General features: G+C 36.8%; 1 protein-coding gene across 2 annotated transcripts in view; it reads right to left on the reverse strand.

Annotated features, from left to right (window-relative positions):
- The window catches only part of cert (ceramide transfer protein), a 51,442-nt gene extending 42,975 nt beyond the window's left edge, over nt 1-8,467 (reverse strand). The window contains exons 1-2 of one of the 2 annotated variants that reach the window (XM_036360317.2): nt 8,407-8,467; nt 7,578-7,975 (exon numbers count right to left, since the gene is read on the reverse strand). In XM_036360317.2, coding sequence (XP_036216210.1) covers nt 7,578-7,975; nt 8,407-8,452 — 444 coding nt within the window. In that variant the 5' untranslated portion in view covers nt 8,453-8,467. The other variant, XM_014237664.3, reaches the window with a different exon arrangement.
- Between the last annotated feature and the right edge of the window lie 9,195 nt (nt 8,468-17,662).

Genomic DNA, 17,662 nt, shown 5'->3' on the forward strand with positions numbered 1-17,662 from the left:
GTGCATTGTCGTGTAACAAAAATACTTTGCCGTGTCTTCTGGTCGTTTTTCGATCAATGCATGGTTTAAATTGATTATTTGTGGTCTGTAGTGATTAGTATTAACAGTTTCACCAGGTTTTAGCTCATAATATACCACACCCTTCTGATCCCACCAAACACAGAGCATTGCTTTCTTACCGAATAGATCTTGTACATACAATGCAAAAGGTTCAACTGCACCAACATAGCTCGTTAGTTTGTCTAATAAGAACGAATCAGGAAGAAGGAAAATCTATATCAAGCGCGAAACAAATTTATCGCCTAGCAGCACTACACCAACAACAGCAGCAGCAAATTCACCAATCTACGCGGAAACAAAATACCACTTCACGTTACATTTAAATTTATATTTACAATTTAGTCTATACTTACAAATAATATATAAATTGAATTATATAAACTCTACCAAATGCACACACAGAACTACACAATTGTACAAACTAATCCACACAAATTACATTTATACCCCACACACACAAATATATTAAAGAAAAATATTGTAAGTACATAGACCCAAATTTACCTAAAATATATTTTTTATTGCAAGTCGGAATAAAAGGGCATAGTGAAAAGAAAACAAACAAAAACAAGAAAGTTCTAAGTTCGGGTGTAACCGACCATTTTATACTCTCGGTCTGATTCAACCTATTTTTTACACAAAAACATACTATTATCGACAGTTTTATTTATTTATTTTATTATGTGAATTTCAATTATATATCTTTCACATTGACCGATATTTTCGGTAAAAAGTCAACTATAGGCACTGGGGTCCACATATTCAGTACCTAGGGGCTTGAACCGTTTTGGTTCGATTTAGACATTTTTTGGTCACAAGGTGGCATACTTTAAACGCATTATTCACGCAAAGTTTTACCCAGATACAATCATTGTTGCTTGATTTGCATAGTAGAAAGTGAAAGAATCATATGGAATTTAAAATGGTGTTATATGAGAAATAGGCGTGGTTGTAATCAGATTTCGCCCATTTTCGCACTATAACATAAAAATATGAAAAGAACGTTATGCACCGAATGTGGTTGAAATCGGTTAAACAGTTCCCAAGATATGGGTTTTCACCTAAAAGTGGGCAGTGCCACGCCCACTGTCTAATTTTGAAGACGGTTCCTATAAAGTCATCTCACACCGAATTATTATCTTTTCCCACAGTAACGGTGAAAGTTGTTTAAAGAAAAGAAAAGAGTTCCCACTTATATTCTTATTTTATAATAGTCTTAATATTGACATAAGGCTTTTTTTGATTTTCGAGACAGATTTCCCAAAATCGCATAATCGAGGGCTGTAAGTAGACTTTTTCCCTTAGTGTATATTACAACGACGGAAATATTGGGGCCAAAACTGAGCTGCTACTCATTCGAAAAAGCCTTTTTGGTCACTCAAATCAAATGAAATGAAGGAACATTACCACACACTCTCCGTTTCCTTGCTGACGGCTGTTATCAAAAGCAGTTCAAATGATTTTAACTTTAAGCTGGCGCAACTTACGTAATCTGTGGTGTTTAAGGCGGTTTTAAATATTATCAACACCATATTTGCGCGCAGAGGATAAAACTCAAATGGCTGAAGAGGAGCAAAACGCTTAAAAAGTTGAACTTTACTCAAAAAGTATATTCCTAGGAATAGTAGATTTGTACGGTTCGGTAATTGTACTTTTACTGTTTATAAATTGTAGCTTGCTTCTTCCTGTTACGAGATATTTACATGAGCTTTATAATTTTGTACATAAATTATATACATATAAAACGGTTTATTTACCCGTTTTCGATTTCTCTTCATATTTTTCCTAAATAAACACAGTTGATATTCTAGTCAACCCCACTGGCACAGAGTTGAAAACCGTAATACAACAACAACGTTGAAGTTTGACAACACTTCCAACGATATTGTTTTTGAGTTTCAAAACTTTAACCAAAATTTAGTTGAGTTGAAAACCGTAGTGAATAACTAATTGAGAATAGTCTCCAGTTCATTAATATTAGAGTTTTCCTCTATGGAAGCCTTATAGTTGTTATTTGTGAGAGTTTTTTTTTTTTTTTGTCAAATCCCACAACAGCCGGCCAAGGGCTGTTATTTCGGCGATCTAACCCTGTTTGGATCGATAAGTTCTAGATTTAGTTTGTCGGCATTGGAGCAACGCCTAGCAGCAGGGTTGCTCCGTATCCTCCTGACCCGTGCTGGCATCGAGTCCAACCTGGGCCCCGAGGAATTCTACTGCTGCGTTTGCGCTAAAAGGCTCCATCCAAACTCCACCTCGGTTAGGTGCAATACATGCAATGGATGGAGCCATCTTAAGACCTGGAGTGGAGTTACGTGACCCCATGCTGTCAACGCAATAATGCGACATCTGCCTCAACGGCTGTGCAATCTGCACCAGGTTCGCGCACTGCGCCGCCACCCCAATTGAGTGGCCAAGAAAGGACCTCTACGGCCCTAAGGAGCTCTAGGCAGCATGACTCCCAGTCTGACCAACCTCCCCCCAACCTTCATCCAGTTCCAATCCTCGTGCGAGAACCACCCAGCAACTCCTGGTTCCTCGCACAGTCGGTCCCGTGTGTCAGACCGTAATACGCCGTAATGTCACATCAGTCAAGTGCAATTCTTGTACTGGCTGGTGTGACTTTCTGTCGTGTTCCGGTCTGTGCACAACACGAGAGTGGAGTGCGTCGTATGTTGCCCCATGCTGTAGGAGTTGCATTCATGAGCCGGGAGCGCGTAACGGTAGCTGCGGTCCAAGAAACCAAGCTAAACAGCCGCTCAGATCTTCTGAGTTGTGCAGGTTTCAACGTTTTTGCGTAGGAATCGCGAGCGAGATAATGGTGGAGGCCTAGCCTTCATATTGCACAACACCGTGCAATATCGTCTAATCGATGTTTACATCGACCGCAGGGACACTACCCTAGAATGTCAGGGTATAGCTGTCCAGTCAGGCGATGTCGAGCTCGAAATATTTAATATATACATCCCCCCAGTTACATGTTGCCCAACAGGATATCACCCGAACATAAATGCGCTACTTCGTAGTGAAAACCGTTTGGTACTAGGCGACTTTAACGCGCATCACGATCTTTGGCATTCCTGCCTGTCAAAAGATCGTAGGGGGATGGAGCTGGCGGAACAGATTGACGATTCGACATTCTGCACAATGAATGACGAAGCCCCCACCAGAATTATGGGCAATAGCTCGCCCGATATTACCATCGCTAGCGGTGGTCTGATACATAGCATAACCCTGCGACCTATGCTAACTCTCGCATCAGACCATCTGCCCATAATTATCTCGATCGAGAAACCTCCCGACTTTATTTCTGTGGACAACCGCACCTTCATTAACTTTAACAAAGCTAACTGGGTCGGCTTCACAGAATTTACTGAGAGTACCTTCAACGCACTACCCATTCCTACGGACGTCATCGTTGGCGAGCGTCAATTCCGCAAGGTGATCGCTGCTGCTACCGCTCGCTTCATACCAGCTGGTAGAATCGCGGAACTCCGCCCAAATTTCCCAGCCGAAGCAGCTGTACTAGCAAACGAGCGCGACACCTTACGCCATGCCGATCCCTGTGATCCCCGAATAAGGGATCTCAATTTTGAGATTCGGCAAATGGTAAACCAACATAAGCGGACAAAATGGGTGGAGCACCTGAAGTCCTGTAATCTCTCCACCGGTGTGAGTAAGCTTTGGAATACTGTCAAGGCCTTGTCTAACCCGAGGAGATATGACGACCGAGTTGAAATTCAATTTGATGGCCATGCCTCCTTGGCACCCTTCGACCGACAAGGCCAAACGATGTGTTACCCGACGGCTGCGCAAAATGCCAAAAGACTGCGCACCACTTACTTTCACCGATGGGGAGGTTCAGAGTGTCATCAAAAAGGCGAAATCGTCTAAATCCATCGGCCCTGACGGAATAAGCATGCTGATGCTAAAACACCTAGGCCCAACGGGAGTAAACTATCTCACCAAGGTCCTCAACTTGTCGATATCCACTCTTCAAATACCCGATGTGTGGAAAGTCGGAAGAGTGGTCCCACTACTGAAACCTGGGGAACCCGCCAACAAAGGGGAGTCTTATCGTCGATAACTCTCCTTTCTCCAGTAGTGAAGACACTTGAGGCCTTGTTACTCCCGTCATCCACTCACCACCTCAGTCTATCAAATCATCAGCATGGCTTCCGAAAAGTGCACAGTACCACCACAGCACTTAGCGTCATAAACCCCCAGATAGTTAATGGCCTGAACCAGAAGCCACCCTGCGAGAGGACGATCCTCGTAGCGTTGGACTTGTCAAAAGCTTTTGACACAGTCAATCACACAACGCTACTTGAGGACCTAGAACAATCAACGCTCCCTCCAGGGCTGAAGCGGTGGACTATGAACTACCTGAGCGGTCGGCATTCATCCGTACTGTTTCGAGGTGAAAACTCCAAACTTAGGAAAATTAAACAGCGGGTTCCGCAGGGCGGTGTCCTCTCCCTACTACTGTTTAATTTCTGCAAGGAGCCTAACACTCTCCCCCACTAAATCCACAGCTACCATATTCACAAATTGGACGAAGGAGTACAGACTGGACCTGAGCATTTCAGTCGATGGCACAAAAATTCCGACAGTTAATAACCCTAAAATTTTAGGCGTCACATTGGACAGTCTGTGCTCTTTCACTCCTCACACGACCGCGATAACTGCCAAAGTACAGAGCCGCAACAAAATCCTCAAGTCGCTTGCCGGCAGCTCTTGGGGAAAAGACAAAGAAACGTTGTTGACAACATACAAGGCAATCGGCCGGCCGGTCCTAAATTATGCAGCCCCAATATGGTCGCCTGGATGCAGTGACACGAAGAAGAAGAAGCTTCAGACCTGTCAGAACACTGCACTTCGGACTATCACGGGATGCCTCTTGATGTCTCCAATCGAACACCTACATAGTGAGGCTTGTATGCTTCCGGTTAAGGAACACAACGACCTCCTCTCCAAGCAGTTTCTGCTGCGGAACTTCAGACAGGCACTGACCGCCATTCACAGTGGAGCCATCAACACCTTCACCGACTCCCTCTCAGTGAATGGCGTATTACGAGTAAAACCACCACCCATAGCAGACGTAGAGCTCGAGTTGCCTCGCGAAACCAGAGTGACCCTCGTGCAACTTCGTTCTGGATACTGTAAAATTAAACTCCTACTTATCCAGAATAGACCCCGACATACCAAACACATGTCCTGCGTGCAATGAGTCTCCGCATGACACTAACCACCTCTTTGCATGCCCAACAAACCCCACTCATCTAACACCCTTCTCCTTATGGTCCGACCCCGTCGAAAAAGCTCGTTTCCTGGGACTCCCGTTAGATGACCTCGACGACAACGAATCTGGAATTTATCACCCAAACGGGGACTAGGTAACCATTACAACAACAACAACAACAACAGTTTTTATTTGTTATTAAAGTACCCATTTAAAGAAAAAAAAAATTTTCGGGGTATCCATTTTCAAATTTCTGGTATTTTTGGATTGCATTGATTGCAGAAAATTTGGCTGGGATTTAGAAAGCATCACCTGAATTCTCCAGATTAAGAAATTATATATATTTAGTTGTTGACTTATGGTTTTTGAGATATTTGCATTTAAAGTTAAAAAATTCAACTATTTAAAGTGCGTGTTTCTTTGATCTAAAATGAATTTTACACTTATATTTTCAACTTTTATATCCACTAACACTTAACTAATTCGATTCTACACATTTGTTTTGTAGTAAATAATGCAAAACTAAATTTAACAAATGTTTAACTTTGGTTCAAATCAATTTATTCATACAATTACAAATTAATTAAATAAGTATTACCATATTTTGCAATCGAATAAAAATAAATAATTAAAAATAAAAAGGTCGAAGGCCCCCAATGCAAAAAGGAGTTCTTCGCGAAGGAACTGAAGACACCCCGGTGTTGGCCCGACCAGTGAGATTTTGAACTTTAAATGCAAGTATCTCAAAAACCGTAAGTCAGCGGCAACTAATTGTATATATTTTCTTAATCTGTAAAACCTTCTCTATCCGTACATACCCATTTTAACCCTTTATTCACGTTACAATCACGGATTTGTAAACTTCGCCTAAAAATAAGACGATTTAAAAAAAAGTGTCATTTTTGAGGCCTCCTTAGTTGGGGGACCTTAACTATATATAGGTTGTCAAATATCTCCCTTCCGCTTTTTTGCTTTTCATTCAATGCTTTATAAAAAGTGTTACAGTGATCGGATTTAGTTAAAATATGCGCCGTTTTGTTCGATGATCTGTTTCCATCTAGACGGCAACTTCGGACAGCCACTTTTCACAAGCCTCTTTTGAGTTCAACTTCACACCACCAAGGGCATTCGCCATGGACAGGAACAGGTGGTAATCACTTGGCGCTACGTCCGGGCTATATGGTGGATGCGATAAAACCTCCCATCCGAGCTCCCGTAGCTTCTGACGAGTCATCAACGAAGTGTGTGGTCTGGCGTTGTCCTGGTGGAACACTACACCCTTCCTGTTGGCCAATTCTGGACGCTTCTGGTCGATCGCCTGCTTCAAGCGGTCCAGTTGTTCGCAGTAAATGGTAGAATTAAGCGTCTGGCCATATGGGAGCAGCTCATAGTGGATGATTCCCTTCTAATCCCACCAAACACACAGCAAAACCTTCCTGGCCGTCAATCCCGGCGTGGCCAGTTTGGGACGATTCACCGGCCTTCGACCACGACCGTTTTCGCTTGATATTTTCGTATGTGATCCATTTTTCGTCGCCAGTCACCATCCGCTTCAAGAATGGGACGAGTTCGTTCCGTTTCAGCAGCATATCGCAGGCGTTGATTCGGTCCAGAAGGTTTTTTTGCGTCAAATTATGGGGCACCCAAACATCAAACTTTTTTTTGTATCCAGCCTTCTGCAGATGGTTCAAAATGGTTTGGTGACCAACTCCCATCTCCTGGGCGATGTCACGAGATGCCATATGCCGGTCTAACTCGATGTATTCCATGATTTGATCGGTATTTGTCGTCACAGGTCTTCCGCCGGCTGGCTTATCCATGGTGTCATTTTCACCGGCTCTGAATCGTCGAAACCATTCCTCCGCGGTTCGAAGTGATAGAGTACCATCCCCCAAAACACCATTAATCTCACGGAACGTTTCTCTAGCGGATTTGCCTTTAACGAAGGAAAACTTTAAAATAGCGCGAATTTCGGCGCTAGTGAACTACATGTTTACACGTCTATAACTGTTGAACGCAATATCCAAACTAATCATGCATAGCGTTGTTTTGTAGGTTATGTCAAGACCTTTCAAATTATGTATAGTGTTGCCAGATACGAGCTCTGAGCGCTTTGTACATAGCCGCGAAATTCAAAAGACAAAAAGGGAAGGGAGATATTTGACAACCTATATTTACCCATATTAGATACCTTTAAAGGTAAAATTTTTTTGATTGCGAAGAGCATGATTTCACTGCCTAGATTAGTATATTTGAATTTGATAATAAAAGCACTTACTTTGATTGTAGCTTTACTGAGAGAAATAGCTCCACGGCAACCAAGATCTGACTCCGACTCCGACTTATAATACGAAAGGGTGCCATTCTTTAGAACTATATAACGCGGTTGCCAACCATAAATATAATTCGTCCATTTGCTTAGATAACCGCGGAGTTCGATACTGTTATCTAAATATTCATTATCTGAATCATCACTTAGTGAACTAGTATCAACAGGAAAAGAATTCCGTATTGTTCGGGAATCTAGTGACTTAGGAGGAGTCGAAGACAATGTGCCGATAGTACTTGCTAAAGTATTTGCACTTATGATTGTTGAATAAGGGTTTACCCTTGATATTGTCTCTGACTCTGTTATTAAATTTTCATCCATTATATTGCTAGTCGCGAAGTTATAAGCTTAACGGAATTCTTATGTAGTACATATGTATATACTTTTCTACCTTATACACGTTTCAAAAATCTCCGATTTCAATTCAATACGGTAGTGTACAAGAATGAAAATGTATCTTATGAAAACATATTATAGATAGTTTTTTTTTGCAAATATAATAAATTAATTGGATAAATTCATATTTGACGCTTTATTTAAAGTATTCATATGAACAAATCAGAGAAAATAAAAATTAAGACATACGACACGTTTTATTTTAAATGTGACATAATTTCATAACTATTTATTATTTTCTCATTCACGACATTATTAATTATACCGTTACGCTACTCCCTACACGAAAACATGGTTTTTACAAAATATAAAAACAAACTTTAGAACCTGCAGCAATAATAATTCAGTACTACAAAGGTAATGAATCCGACGTGGAACATACTTGTTGAAACACCGGGTGTAAGTAACAAGATACCAAAATGAAACATGCTCGGAACAATTTAAATTATGAAATCTATTGCAACTATGTTAAAGTTATTCACAGAAACGCAAACTGGTCGTTATTTTATAGAATGATTTGTTTTAAATAAAAGGATTATTAAAGTTAATATATTTTAAGGACTATTTTCAAAATAACGCGATCATTTTAAAATTATTTTATTTTATTATAAAAATACGACAGTCGATGAAATAACTAATATTAAGTAGGTTACGACTTTATTTTATAAGCTGGCAAGAATTAAGTAGGCAATTTTTGATAGCTAGAAACGAAATAAGTTTAACTTTCATACGATAACATGTTTTTGTGTTTTGCCACAATGTCCGCAGAACGAGACACAATGAAATCATCTCTCTATATTTAAAAATTTAAAAAAAAAAAACAAATTTAAATTTTTGATTTAAAATTCTTGATGAAAAATGTACGCATATATAATATTTGCAATTTTTAAATTTAAAAAAATCTCATTTTAAATAGTTTGGCTGCATTTTTACGGTTAAGATATGTTCAACCTACAATATAAAATACTTGTTAAAATAAAATATACTAAATGTAGTAATCCATTCCTACTTAAAGGTCTCAATTTATTTTGCCATCTTTGTGGGAACCATGAATAGAGAATGTTAATAAATATAGTAGGCAAACCATTAAATCAAATATTTTTGAGTGCGTAATTACAATTTTCGAAAATACACCACTTTTGTTAAAATTCGTTGCAGTCGGAAGGGCATTGAGCTCGGTAGATACAGTAATAAACCCTTGGTTGCTTTACATATTGTAACGGATTTCTCGATAAATCGTCTACCTTGTAACTCACTCTTGAGTGCGATCACTGGATCGTTAAATAAAACTCCCAATTTAATGGCTATATACTTATCTTTATTTCTTATTCCAACACTACCCTCCATCTAAGTCTGATCGTCCCGATTAGACACATTTGCGGTACCAAACGCTGCAAGCCGGTCCAGATGAACTACCTTCATATTATTCCTTGGCCTTCCAAAGGTCTGTATGCGATACACTATATCGTTGAGTCGGCTAATAACCTGGTATAGTCCTTCCCAATTACACTGTAATTTGGGAGACAGCCCTTTGTGACGTTGTGGGTTATATAACAATACCCAATCGCCTTTAATAAAATCCTCAGAGTTGATTGTCTAGTCGTATTTTGCTTTCATTTTGCCGTTCATAATTTTGGTGCGCTGTCTTACCATAGCATGTATATTCCTCATCTCGTCTTCTAGGATGATGTAATTCTATTGGAACACCATATCTCGATACACAATTGTTGATGAATACATATGCTACTATTCTTGCCTCTTGATTAGGAATTGCGTATACCTCTGGCCATTTGCAGAAATAGAAATAGTGAATTGTACTGCTTTATCTGACCATGACTCCTGCACCTCGGCCCTTTATCAGCAATGCACTCGACACAATTAGCGAGCCACTCCGTAATTGATTGACGACAACCAACCCAATAAAATCGTTGTTTAAATTTCTTCAAGGTTTTAGTGATACCCATGTGTCCCCCACTTGGATCGTTGTGCAGCTGGTTTGAGAATTTCGGGAATTCTTACTTTCGGAACAGTCATTAGAGCTCGGGAAATTTGTCCATCTCCACTTTCCCAATCGCGATGCAAGCAGCCAGATAAGCCTTTGCGACTGGGCTTTCTGCAGCTATTTCTTGCTCGTTGGATGCTTATTCATCACCAATCCATGTATTGCACTCTTCATATCTGGATCTTCTTGCTGACATTTCCGTAGCTAGTAGTAGTAGTCCGGATCCCAGTCTGGTGTTATAGTCAATAATCGGACATCTATAATGTCTTCTTTGGCCTTAGCTTTCGAGCAATGTCTGCATTCAAAATTATAGGGACGGCAGGATATGGCATCAGCATTTCCATGAATACTACCATTACGATGTTCTATATGCCGTAACTTTGGAGTCTCTCAATCCACCGTGCCAATTGTCCTTCTGGGTTCCTGAATTGTAAGAGCCATTTGAATGCTGCATGATCTGCCCTCACCCGAAATCGCTCGCCATAAAGGTACTTATGAAAATATTTGATGGACTTCACCAACGCCAGCAATTCCCTCCGAGTAACACAATAATTTCTCTCTGGCTTGCCCACTAGCATTCGTATCCAAAATAAATACTGATTCTGGGACCGGGAATGCTAACATTGGTTCAGTACTTTACCGTTTCTTCAGAGTTTGGAAAGCCACTTCTTGTTCTTTATTTCATTCAAAAACTCTATTATTTTCTTTGGCTACGCTGACAAAATTTAGAACGAATCGTCGATAATTAGTACACAGTCCAAGAAAACTCCGCAATTCATGTTAATTTTTAGGAGTGGGCCACTCTTTTACTGCCTCTATCTTTTGATTAGCTGTGCAAATGCTCTCCGTTGTCACTTTGAGCACTTCTTTGGACTCAGCTTTAGACCAGCGCTAGCTATCCTTTGGAAAACCTCTTCCAAGTTCTTAAGGTGTTCATCGAAGCTTTTACAAAACACGATGATAACGTTGAGGTATACCAAACAGGTCTTATTGTGTACTTTTAATACCTGGTCCACAAGTTTCTCAAAGGTAGCAGGAGGGTTACAAAATCCAAAGGGCATTACGGCAAATTGCCATAGCCCATCTCCAACGCTGAAAACCGTCACTTTTTGCACATATTTTGTGTATGACACAGCAGAATCTCATGTTGCCATCTTTCTTCTTCACAAGTACTACAGGTGAGCTCCATGGACTCTCTGATGGTTTGATTACGTCGCTTTCGCTTATTTCACCTATGGTCTGGCTTACAACTTCACATTTTGCTAAAGGAACGCTTCGAAGAGCCTGGCGGTTTGGTCTTGCATCACTTGTGTTAATAAAATGCTTCACAACTTTGGTTCTTTCTGGTTTGTCACTCTTACTGGAACACGTTTATCTTGTCTTGTTATAGCCAGTGTTTTGCCTATAAATAAATTTGGTGTGAATTCTTTTGTAGCCTAAAAAATCCACAACTTGTTTGGCCCATATTCTCCATCTATTTCAGCCAAAAAATAGCTTCTGATTTTGGTGGAATCTGCTGGTTTTCAGTTGTTATCACTCGTCTATCGCTGTACTTATTATCGTAATCGAACATAGGTGGCACTTCCACATTTGTATAGGTCATAATCCTGTTTTTAATGTCAATTTTGATTCCTTGATTCGCTAGAAAGTCAACTCTAATTATGACTTCAACGACGATATCTACAACTATAAAATTATGTAACACGGCTGACTTTCCAATTACACAGTTTCCATGTTCACAGTTGGTATCAAACAAGCACTACTTTACTCTCTTTCAAAAATTTCCATTGATATTTCTGAATTCACATCTTTTTCCATTGTATAATAGCTACGTTTCTTATAGCAGCTGCTCGCTCGACTTTTTTTTATAAATATTACAGTTGACATTGTTACCATTTTTAGTAAAAACTCCCACACTACTGATCTCTTTAATCCTGGCCGCATTTTAGTTTGATTTAACAATATATAATATATAAACTTTCAGCGCTTTATAAATTTTATATATATACAAGGAGCTATTCAAAAGTTTCAGGACTTTTATTAAAAAACGAATATTATTTGTTTTTTTTTGGAAAAATTAATTGGTCGCCTTCAAAATAGTCTCCTTCCGCCTGAATACAACGTTTTGCACGTTCAAGAAGGTTATCGAATGACTTTTTTAGGTAATTTGTCGGTATAGCGTTGAGGATGGCGATCGTCGCCTTTTGAATGGCATCAACGTCAGCATAGCGGTTTCCTTTCATGGCCAAATGTAGTTTTCCGAACAAATAAAAATCGCAGGATGCCATATCAGGCGAACAAAAAGTTTGGGTCCTTTTTGGCCTGTTTAATGTTGAATTCTGAGGTGTTTTCGTGTTGTTTCAAAGTGTGCGGGACAAATCGAGCATAAACCTTTCTGAGGCCCAAATTTTCTGTCAAAATACGATAAGACGACGCTGCGGATATTGATAATTCCGATTCCATAAACAAAACTTAATGTTGGCATCGAGCTCATTTTCCGACCGACACTACAAATGTAATGTCACATGTAGCGCGATATCTCAGCTGTTATACAAGTCAGCTGTTATATAAATTTTATACGACAACACTGAAGAATACACAATTGAGGGATAACAATTTCAGACAGATGGCGCCACTAGAAGCCGCGTTGTTTAAAAAGTCCTGGAACTTTTGAATTGTTCTTGTATATATATTTATATAACCAGGGACTCCAACAACAAATATTGCAGTTAAAAATATTATACCAATATTTATATAGGTTGCGATCCAATTTAAAAGTGTCACTATTGGACGCAAATATTACTGACAGTTTAAACGGTTAACAACATGTTTACATAATTACAATTTCGTATCGTAATACATATCCAAGTTGCCAACTTTCTTAATTTGAAACCATTGGAATTATTTCCAACCAACTGGAAACTGTCAATAAAGCTTTTCAAATATAATCCACACCATGACCACATGAATCTACATTAATCATCTTATTTACTTGGGGATGGCCCTTACATTATTCATAAATCTATATTTACTACGAGTAATATAAATATTTTTCACTTATTATCTATGTTAAGCATCTATTAACATCTAACACTCGTACATGCATTCAATATAATTTCCATTATTATACATAATCTAACATAGATCATTCAACATAATTTTGGTATACACACAATTTAAGCATTATTCGTACATTTGCTGAATATAATATTATTAACAGTAGGTGAAGTCCTTAAAATCGAATGAATTAATTCGTTCAAAACATTGCTATAAATTACATTGTAAAAATCGTTCAAAATCGAAAAAGTAGTGATGAATGAAAAATCTAGTAACGAACGAAAATTTAGTAATGAATGAAAAAACTTGTAACGAATGAAAAATTTGTAATTTATACTATGTTCGCACCGACACAAAATTCGTGTTTTCATAGACAAAAGAGGTTTTCACGCGAAAACACAGTTTTCTTAGTTAATCCTAGTAACATAAAATATTAAGTATAAGTACTCAAATTTATAAAAAAAACATGTTATAAATCAAGGCTCGATCAGCCATATACAAATATTTTGAAACCGCGATTCACCACCGCAAGGGGGACCCTCCGGTTTATAACATAAACTCATTTCTGCGATTCTGAACTCTAGACACTCCAGAATAAAAGAGTTTCCTTTAATAGAAAGGATCAAAAATTATAAAAAAAAGGATCTTGTAAATCAAGGCTCGATCAGCCATATAATAAATATTTTGAAACCGCGATTCGCCACCGCAAGGGGGACCCTCTGGTTTATAACATAAACTCATTTCTGCGATTCTGAACTCCAGACCCTCCAGAATAAAAGAGTTTCCTTTCCTAGAAAGGATCAAAAAAATTATTGTAAAAAAAGAAAAAAAAAACAAAGAAAATATATATCTATAAGTATATATAAGAAAATAAAATACGTATTTCCAAAACTTTGACAAAAATGACAGACGCTTTACCAACTGACTCAGACAAATGTAGGTCAGATAAATCTTATTAAAATTTTAAAGGGTTGTAGTAGAAACAAAACAAGATAAGGATCATATAGGAAAAAATAAAAAGCATTCTTTCCTAGAAGAAAATATTTTTTTTAATGGGAAATAATTCAAGTACACTAAAACACGAAAGGCTGTACTATTGTAATCATTGCAAGGGCAACCATAGAACTGAAACTTGCCCATATTTAAAATATACAAAAACTAAAATAATAAAAAATGGCTCTAAATAGTGAGAACGAGAATCTTGTTGCTAGACTAATAACTGCAACAAATGCTTCTCTTATTTTAGAGGTAGAGGAGTTGCGAAGGCAACTGCAGGACTTAACACAGTCAACTACAGTCGTTGATTATAAAATAAGAGTGATTGATCCACATATCAATTATGATGAGTCACTTGAGGTGGTCAAGTCACTACCAGAATTTAACGGAAAACAAACTAAATACGTGAGCTGGAGGGAATCAGCCAATAACGCAATGAGCTTATATGTAAGGGGCAGCCGTAGATATTTTGCTGCATTAACTATACTACGAAATAAAATTACAAACGACGCTAACGACATTTCATCCAATCACGGGACGGTTCTTAATTTCGATGCTATTTTGGCACGACTCGATTTTGCTTACGCGGATTAGCGACCAGCTCATATTATCGAACAGGAGATGAGTATTTTGCGACAGGGCACTTCTTCAATTATAGAATACTATAATAAGGTTAATGAAAAATTAACTTTACTTATTAATAAAACGATAATGACTTACGGATCAGATAATGCCGTAACTAAAGAATTAAACGCAAAAAATAGGCGGGATGCGTTGCGTATATTTATAACAGGTCTAAATGGAAATTTAGCCAATATAATATTTTCATTATCACCAAGTGATTTGCCAAATGCGTTGGCAAAAGCACAAGAATTAGAATCGAATAATATGCGAGCAATTTTCGCATCACAATTCGGGAAAAATCCGAATTATTACAGGCAACGTACTAACTTCAATAACGGAAATTTCAATAATAATTTACGGTTTCCACAAATCCAACTACAAAGAGGCTACAACCAAAGGTCCTTACAACAAAACATTCAGGCAAGACCTATCCCAATGAATGTCGATCCAAGTATTCGAATCCAAAATCGACCACATTATAATGTAAATAATACAAGTAATGTACAGAATACAAAAATACATACTACAGATAAACGACAAATGCCAGCGCACAAATAAGTAATCAACCACCAAATAAAACACAAAGGATAAATAATATTAAAGAGGATAATTTTTTAGATCAAAACTAACTCTGCCATATATTTTCTTACATGATAGGGTTAATGGCCAAAACTTTAAAATTTTAGTAGATACGGGAGCAACAAGTTGCTATATAAAATCAGAAATTAATAAAAATAAAAACGAATTAAATATATATAAAAGAGTAAAAACAATTAATGGATCTTCGATAATACGATATTATCATGTTATTACTCTATTTGGTAAAAAACAAATTTTTTACGAAATCGAAAATTTAGAAGCAGACTTTTTAATTGGATACAAATTCCTGAAAAAAATTAATGCAGTGATCAACTTGAAAGAAAAAAAGTTGATAATAAATAATGAAAAGGAAGAAGGCATATTTAGCTTAGGAGATGAATCTGAGCAACATGATATTAAAGGAAATATAATTACTTTGGGAGCAGAGACTCCTAAAGCGCCAGCTGAAGATTTATACCAGCACAATGAATATATTAAAAATAAAAAATATAATGTGGAACAAAAAAGTTCTACAACGCCAGCCGATGGTAATACCGGCAACAAAAGTAAAAGATTCAATTATAAAAAATATAATGTGGAACAAAAAAGTTCTACAACGACAGCCGATGATAATACCGGCCACAAAAAAATAAAATTTACTGTGGGACAAGAAAGTTCTACAACGCCAGTCGACGTACTTACCGACAATAAAGAAGATTATATAAACAAAATAAATTTAGAGGAAGAATTCTCTGAAGCACCAGCTGAAGAAAATACCGGCGTAAATGAAAAAAGAATTAAATATTTGAGGGAAAAAATAAGAAATAAAATAAATGAAATATATTATTCAATAAACATGAATTTACCGTTTCGAACGGATATTCGTGCGGAAATAAGAACCTCGGTAAATACTCCAATTTGGAGTAAACAGTATCAGTATCCTTTAGCATCGTATGCTTTTGTGAATAAAGAAATCACGACAATAATTGAAAATAACAATAAACAATACCCATATCCCTTTCGCTAGATATGGAATCAAAGGCAGAATATATGAGTATGTAATTTACTTAAAAATAATAATAGGATAGAGAAATAAACTAAAGCCTAGCTACAAGAAACAAGTAATAAAAGAAGATTTAGGGAAAAAGGTTAAAATTAACTACAGAAATAGAATACTACATAAAGATAATATTAAATATTAAATATATATTTTCAGAAAATGATACCCTTAATATTTCTAATATTAATTGTTCAAATAATGACGGACAAGTCACAGTCCACAATATACAAGAGAATATTATGTCTTATTAGAGGACGGAGACGTAGCTTTATACAATGACTATGGCGACATTTTTCACATTACTAATTTAACTTATTTTAGAGAACTTATAAATTCAGACAAAAGTTATAGTAATAAAAAATACGGATATAATAATTTACATGGGAATAATGAAAATGAGGTAGCATATATTAATGATTTAGATACAGATCCAGAAATTGAAATTATTGAAACTTTATTAGAGCAAATACAAGATATAAGAGAGGGATAAATGAATTAGGGACACTATGGAAGTGGATAGCAGAAACACCAGATCATGACGATTTAGTGTTAATAAATAATAAGATAAACGAACTAATTGAAAATAACAATAAACAATACACAACAAACTCTGAAATTTTTAAAATAATCAGTCAATTAACAGAAACAATTAAAAATGTAAACGAAAATTTACATGTTAAAGTTTTAACGAAAAGGAAACATCATTTTTTAATAACTGAACTACAAAATATGGTTCATACGATAGCTATGACAAAAATAGGAATTTTAGACCCTGCAATTTTACATTTAGATGAGATAAAAAATATAATACAAAATGAACACGGACGATTGACTATAACTGATTTGATGGACATTTCTAACTTTAAGATATTACAAAATAAAGATGTAATTGTTATATATATTAAGTATCCTAAAATTATAAATAATTGCAAATATATAATTATGAAGTAAGAGCAATCACACAAGAAGACGGTAAATTAGTAATAGACAAAGAAATTGCAAAATGCAAAAAAGGATATATTAATATAAAAAATTGTTAAAAAGAAATGATAAACACGTATTGTAAAATTAATAATACAAATAATTGCCTATCAGATATTTTGTCCAGAAAAAAAGGTAAATGTATAAAAATAAAAGAAAAAAATAAGGAAATAGAAGTAATTAAAGAAGGAGCAATATTACTCTCCGGAAATAACACAGTTGATGGCTATGCTATAAATGGAATTTACCTTGTTACTTTTGAAAATTATACAAATATTATTAATGTTATATATGAAAATGTCGATTGTAAAATTTGGAAATATTTAAAAAACAATCATA

The sequence above is a fragment of the Bactrocera oleae genome, chromosome 6 (genome assembly GCF_042242935.1).
Source record: "Bactrocera oleae isolate idBacOlea1 chromosome 6, idBacOlea1, whole genome shotgun sequence".
In the NCBI taxonomy this organism is placed as follows: Eukaryota; Metazoa; Arthropoda; class Insecta; order Diptera; family Tephritidae; genus Bactrocera; species Bactrocera oleae.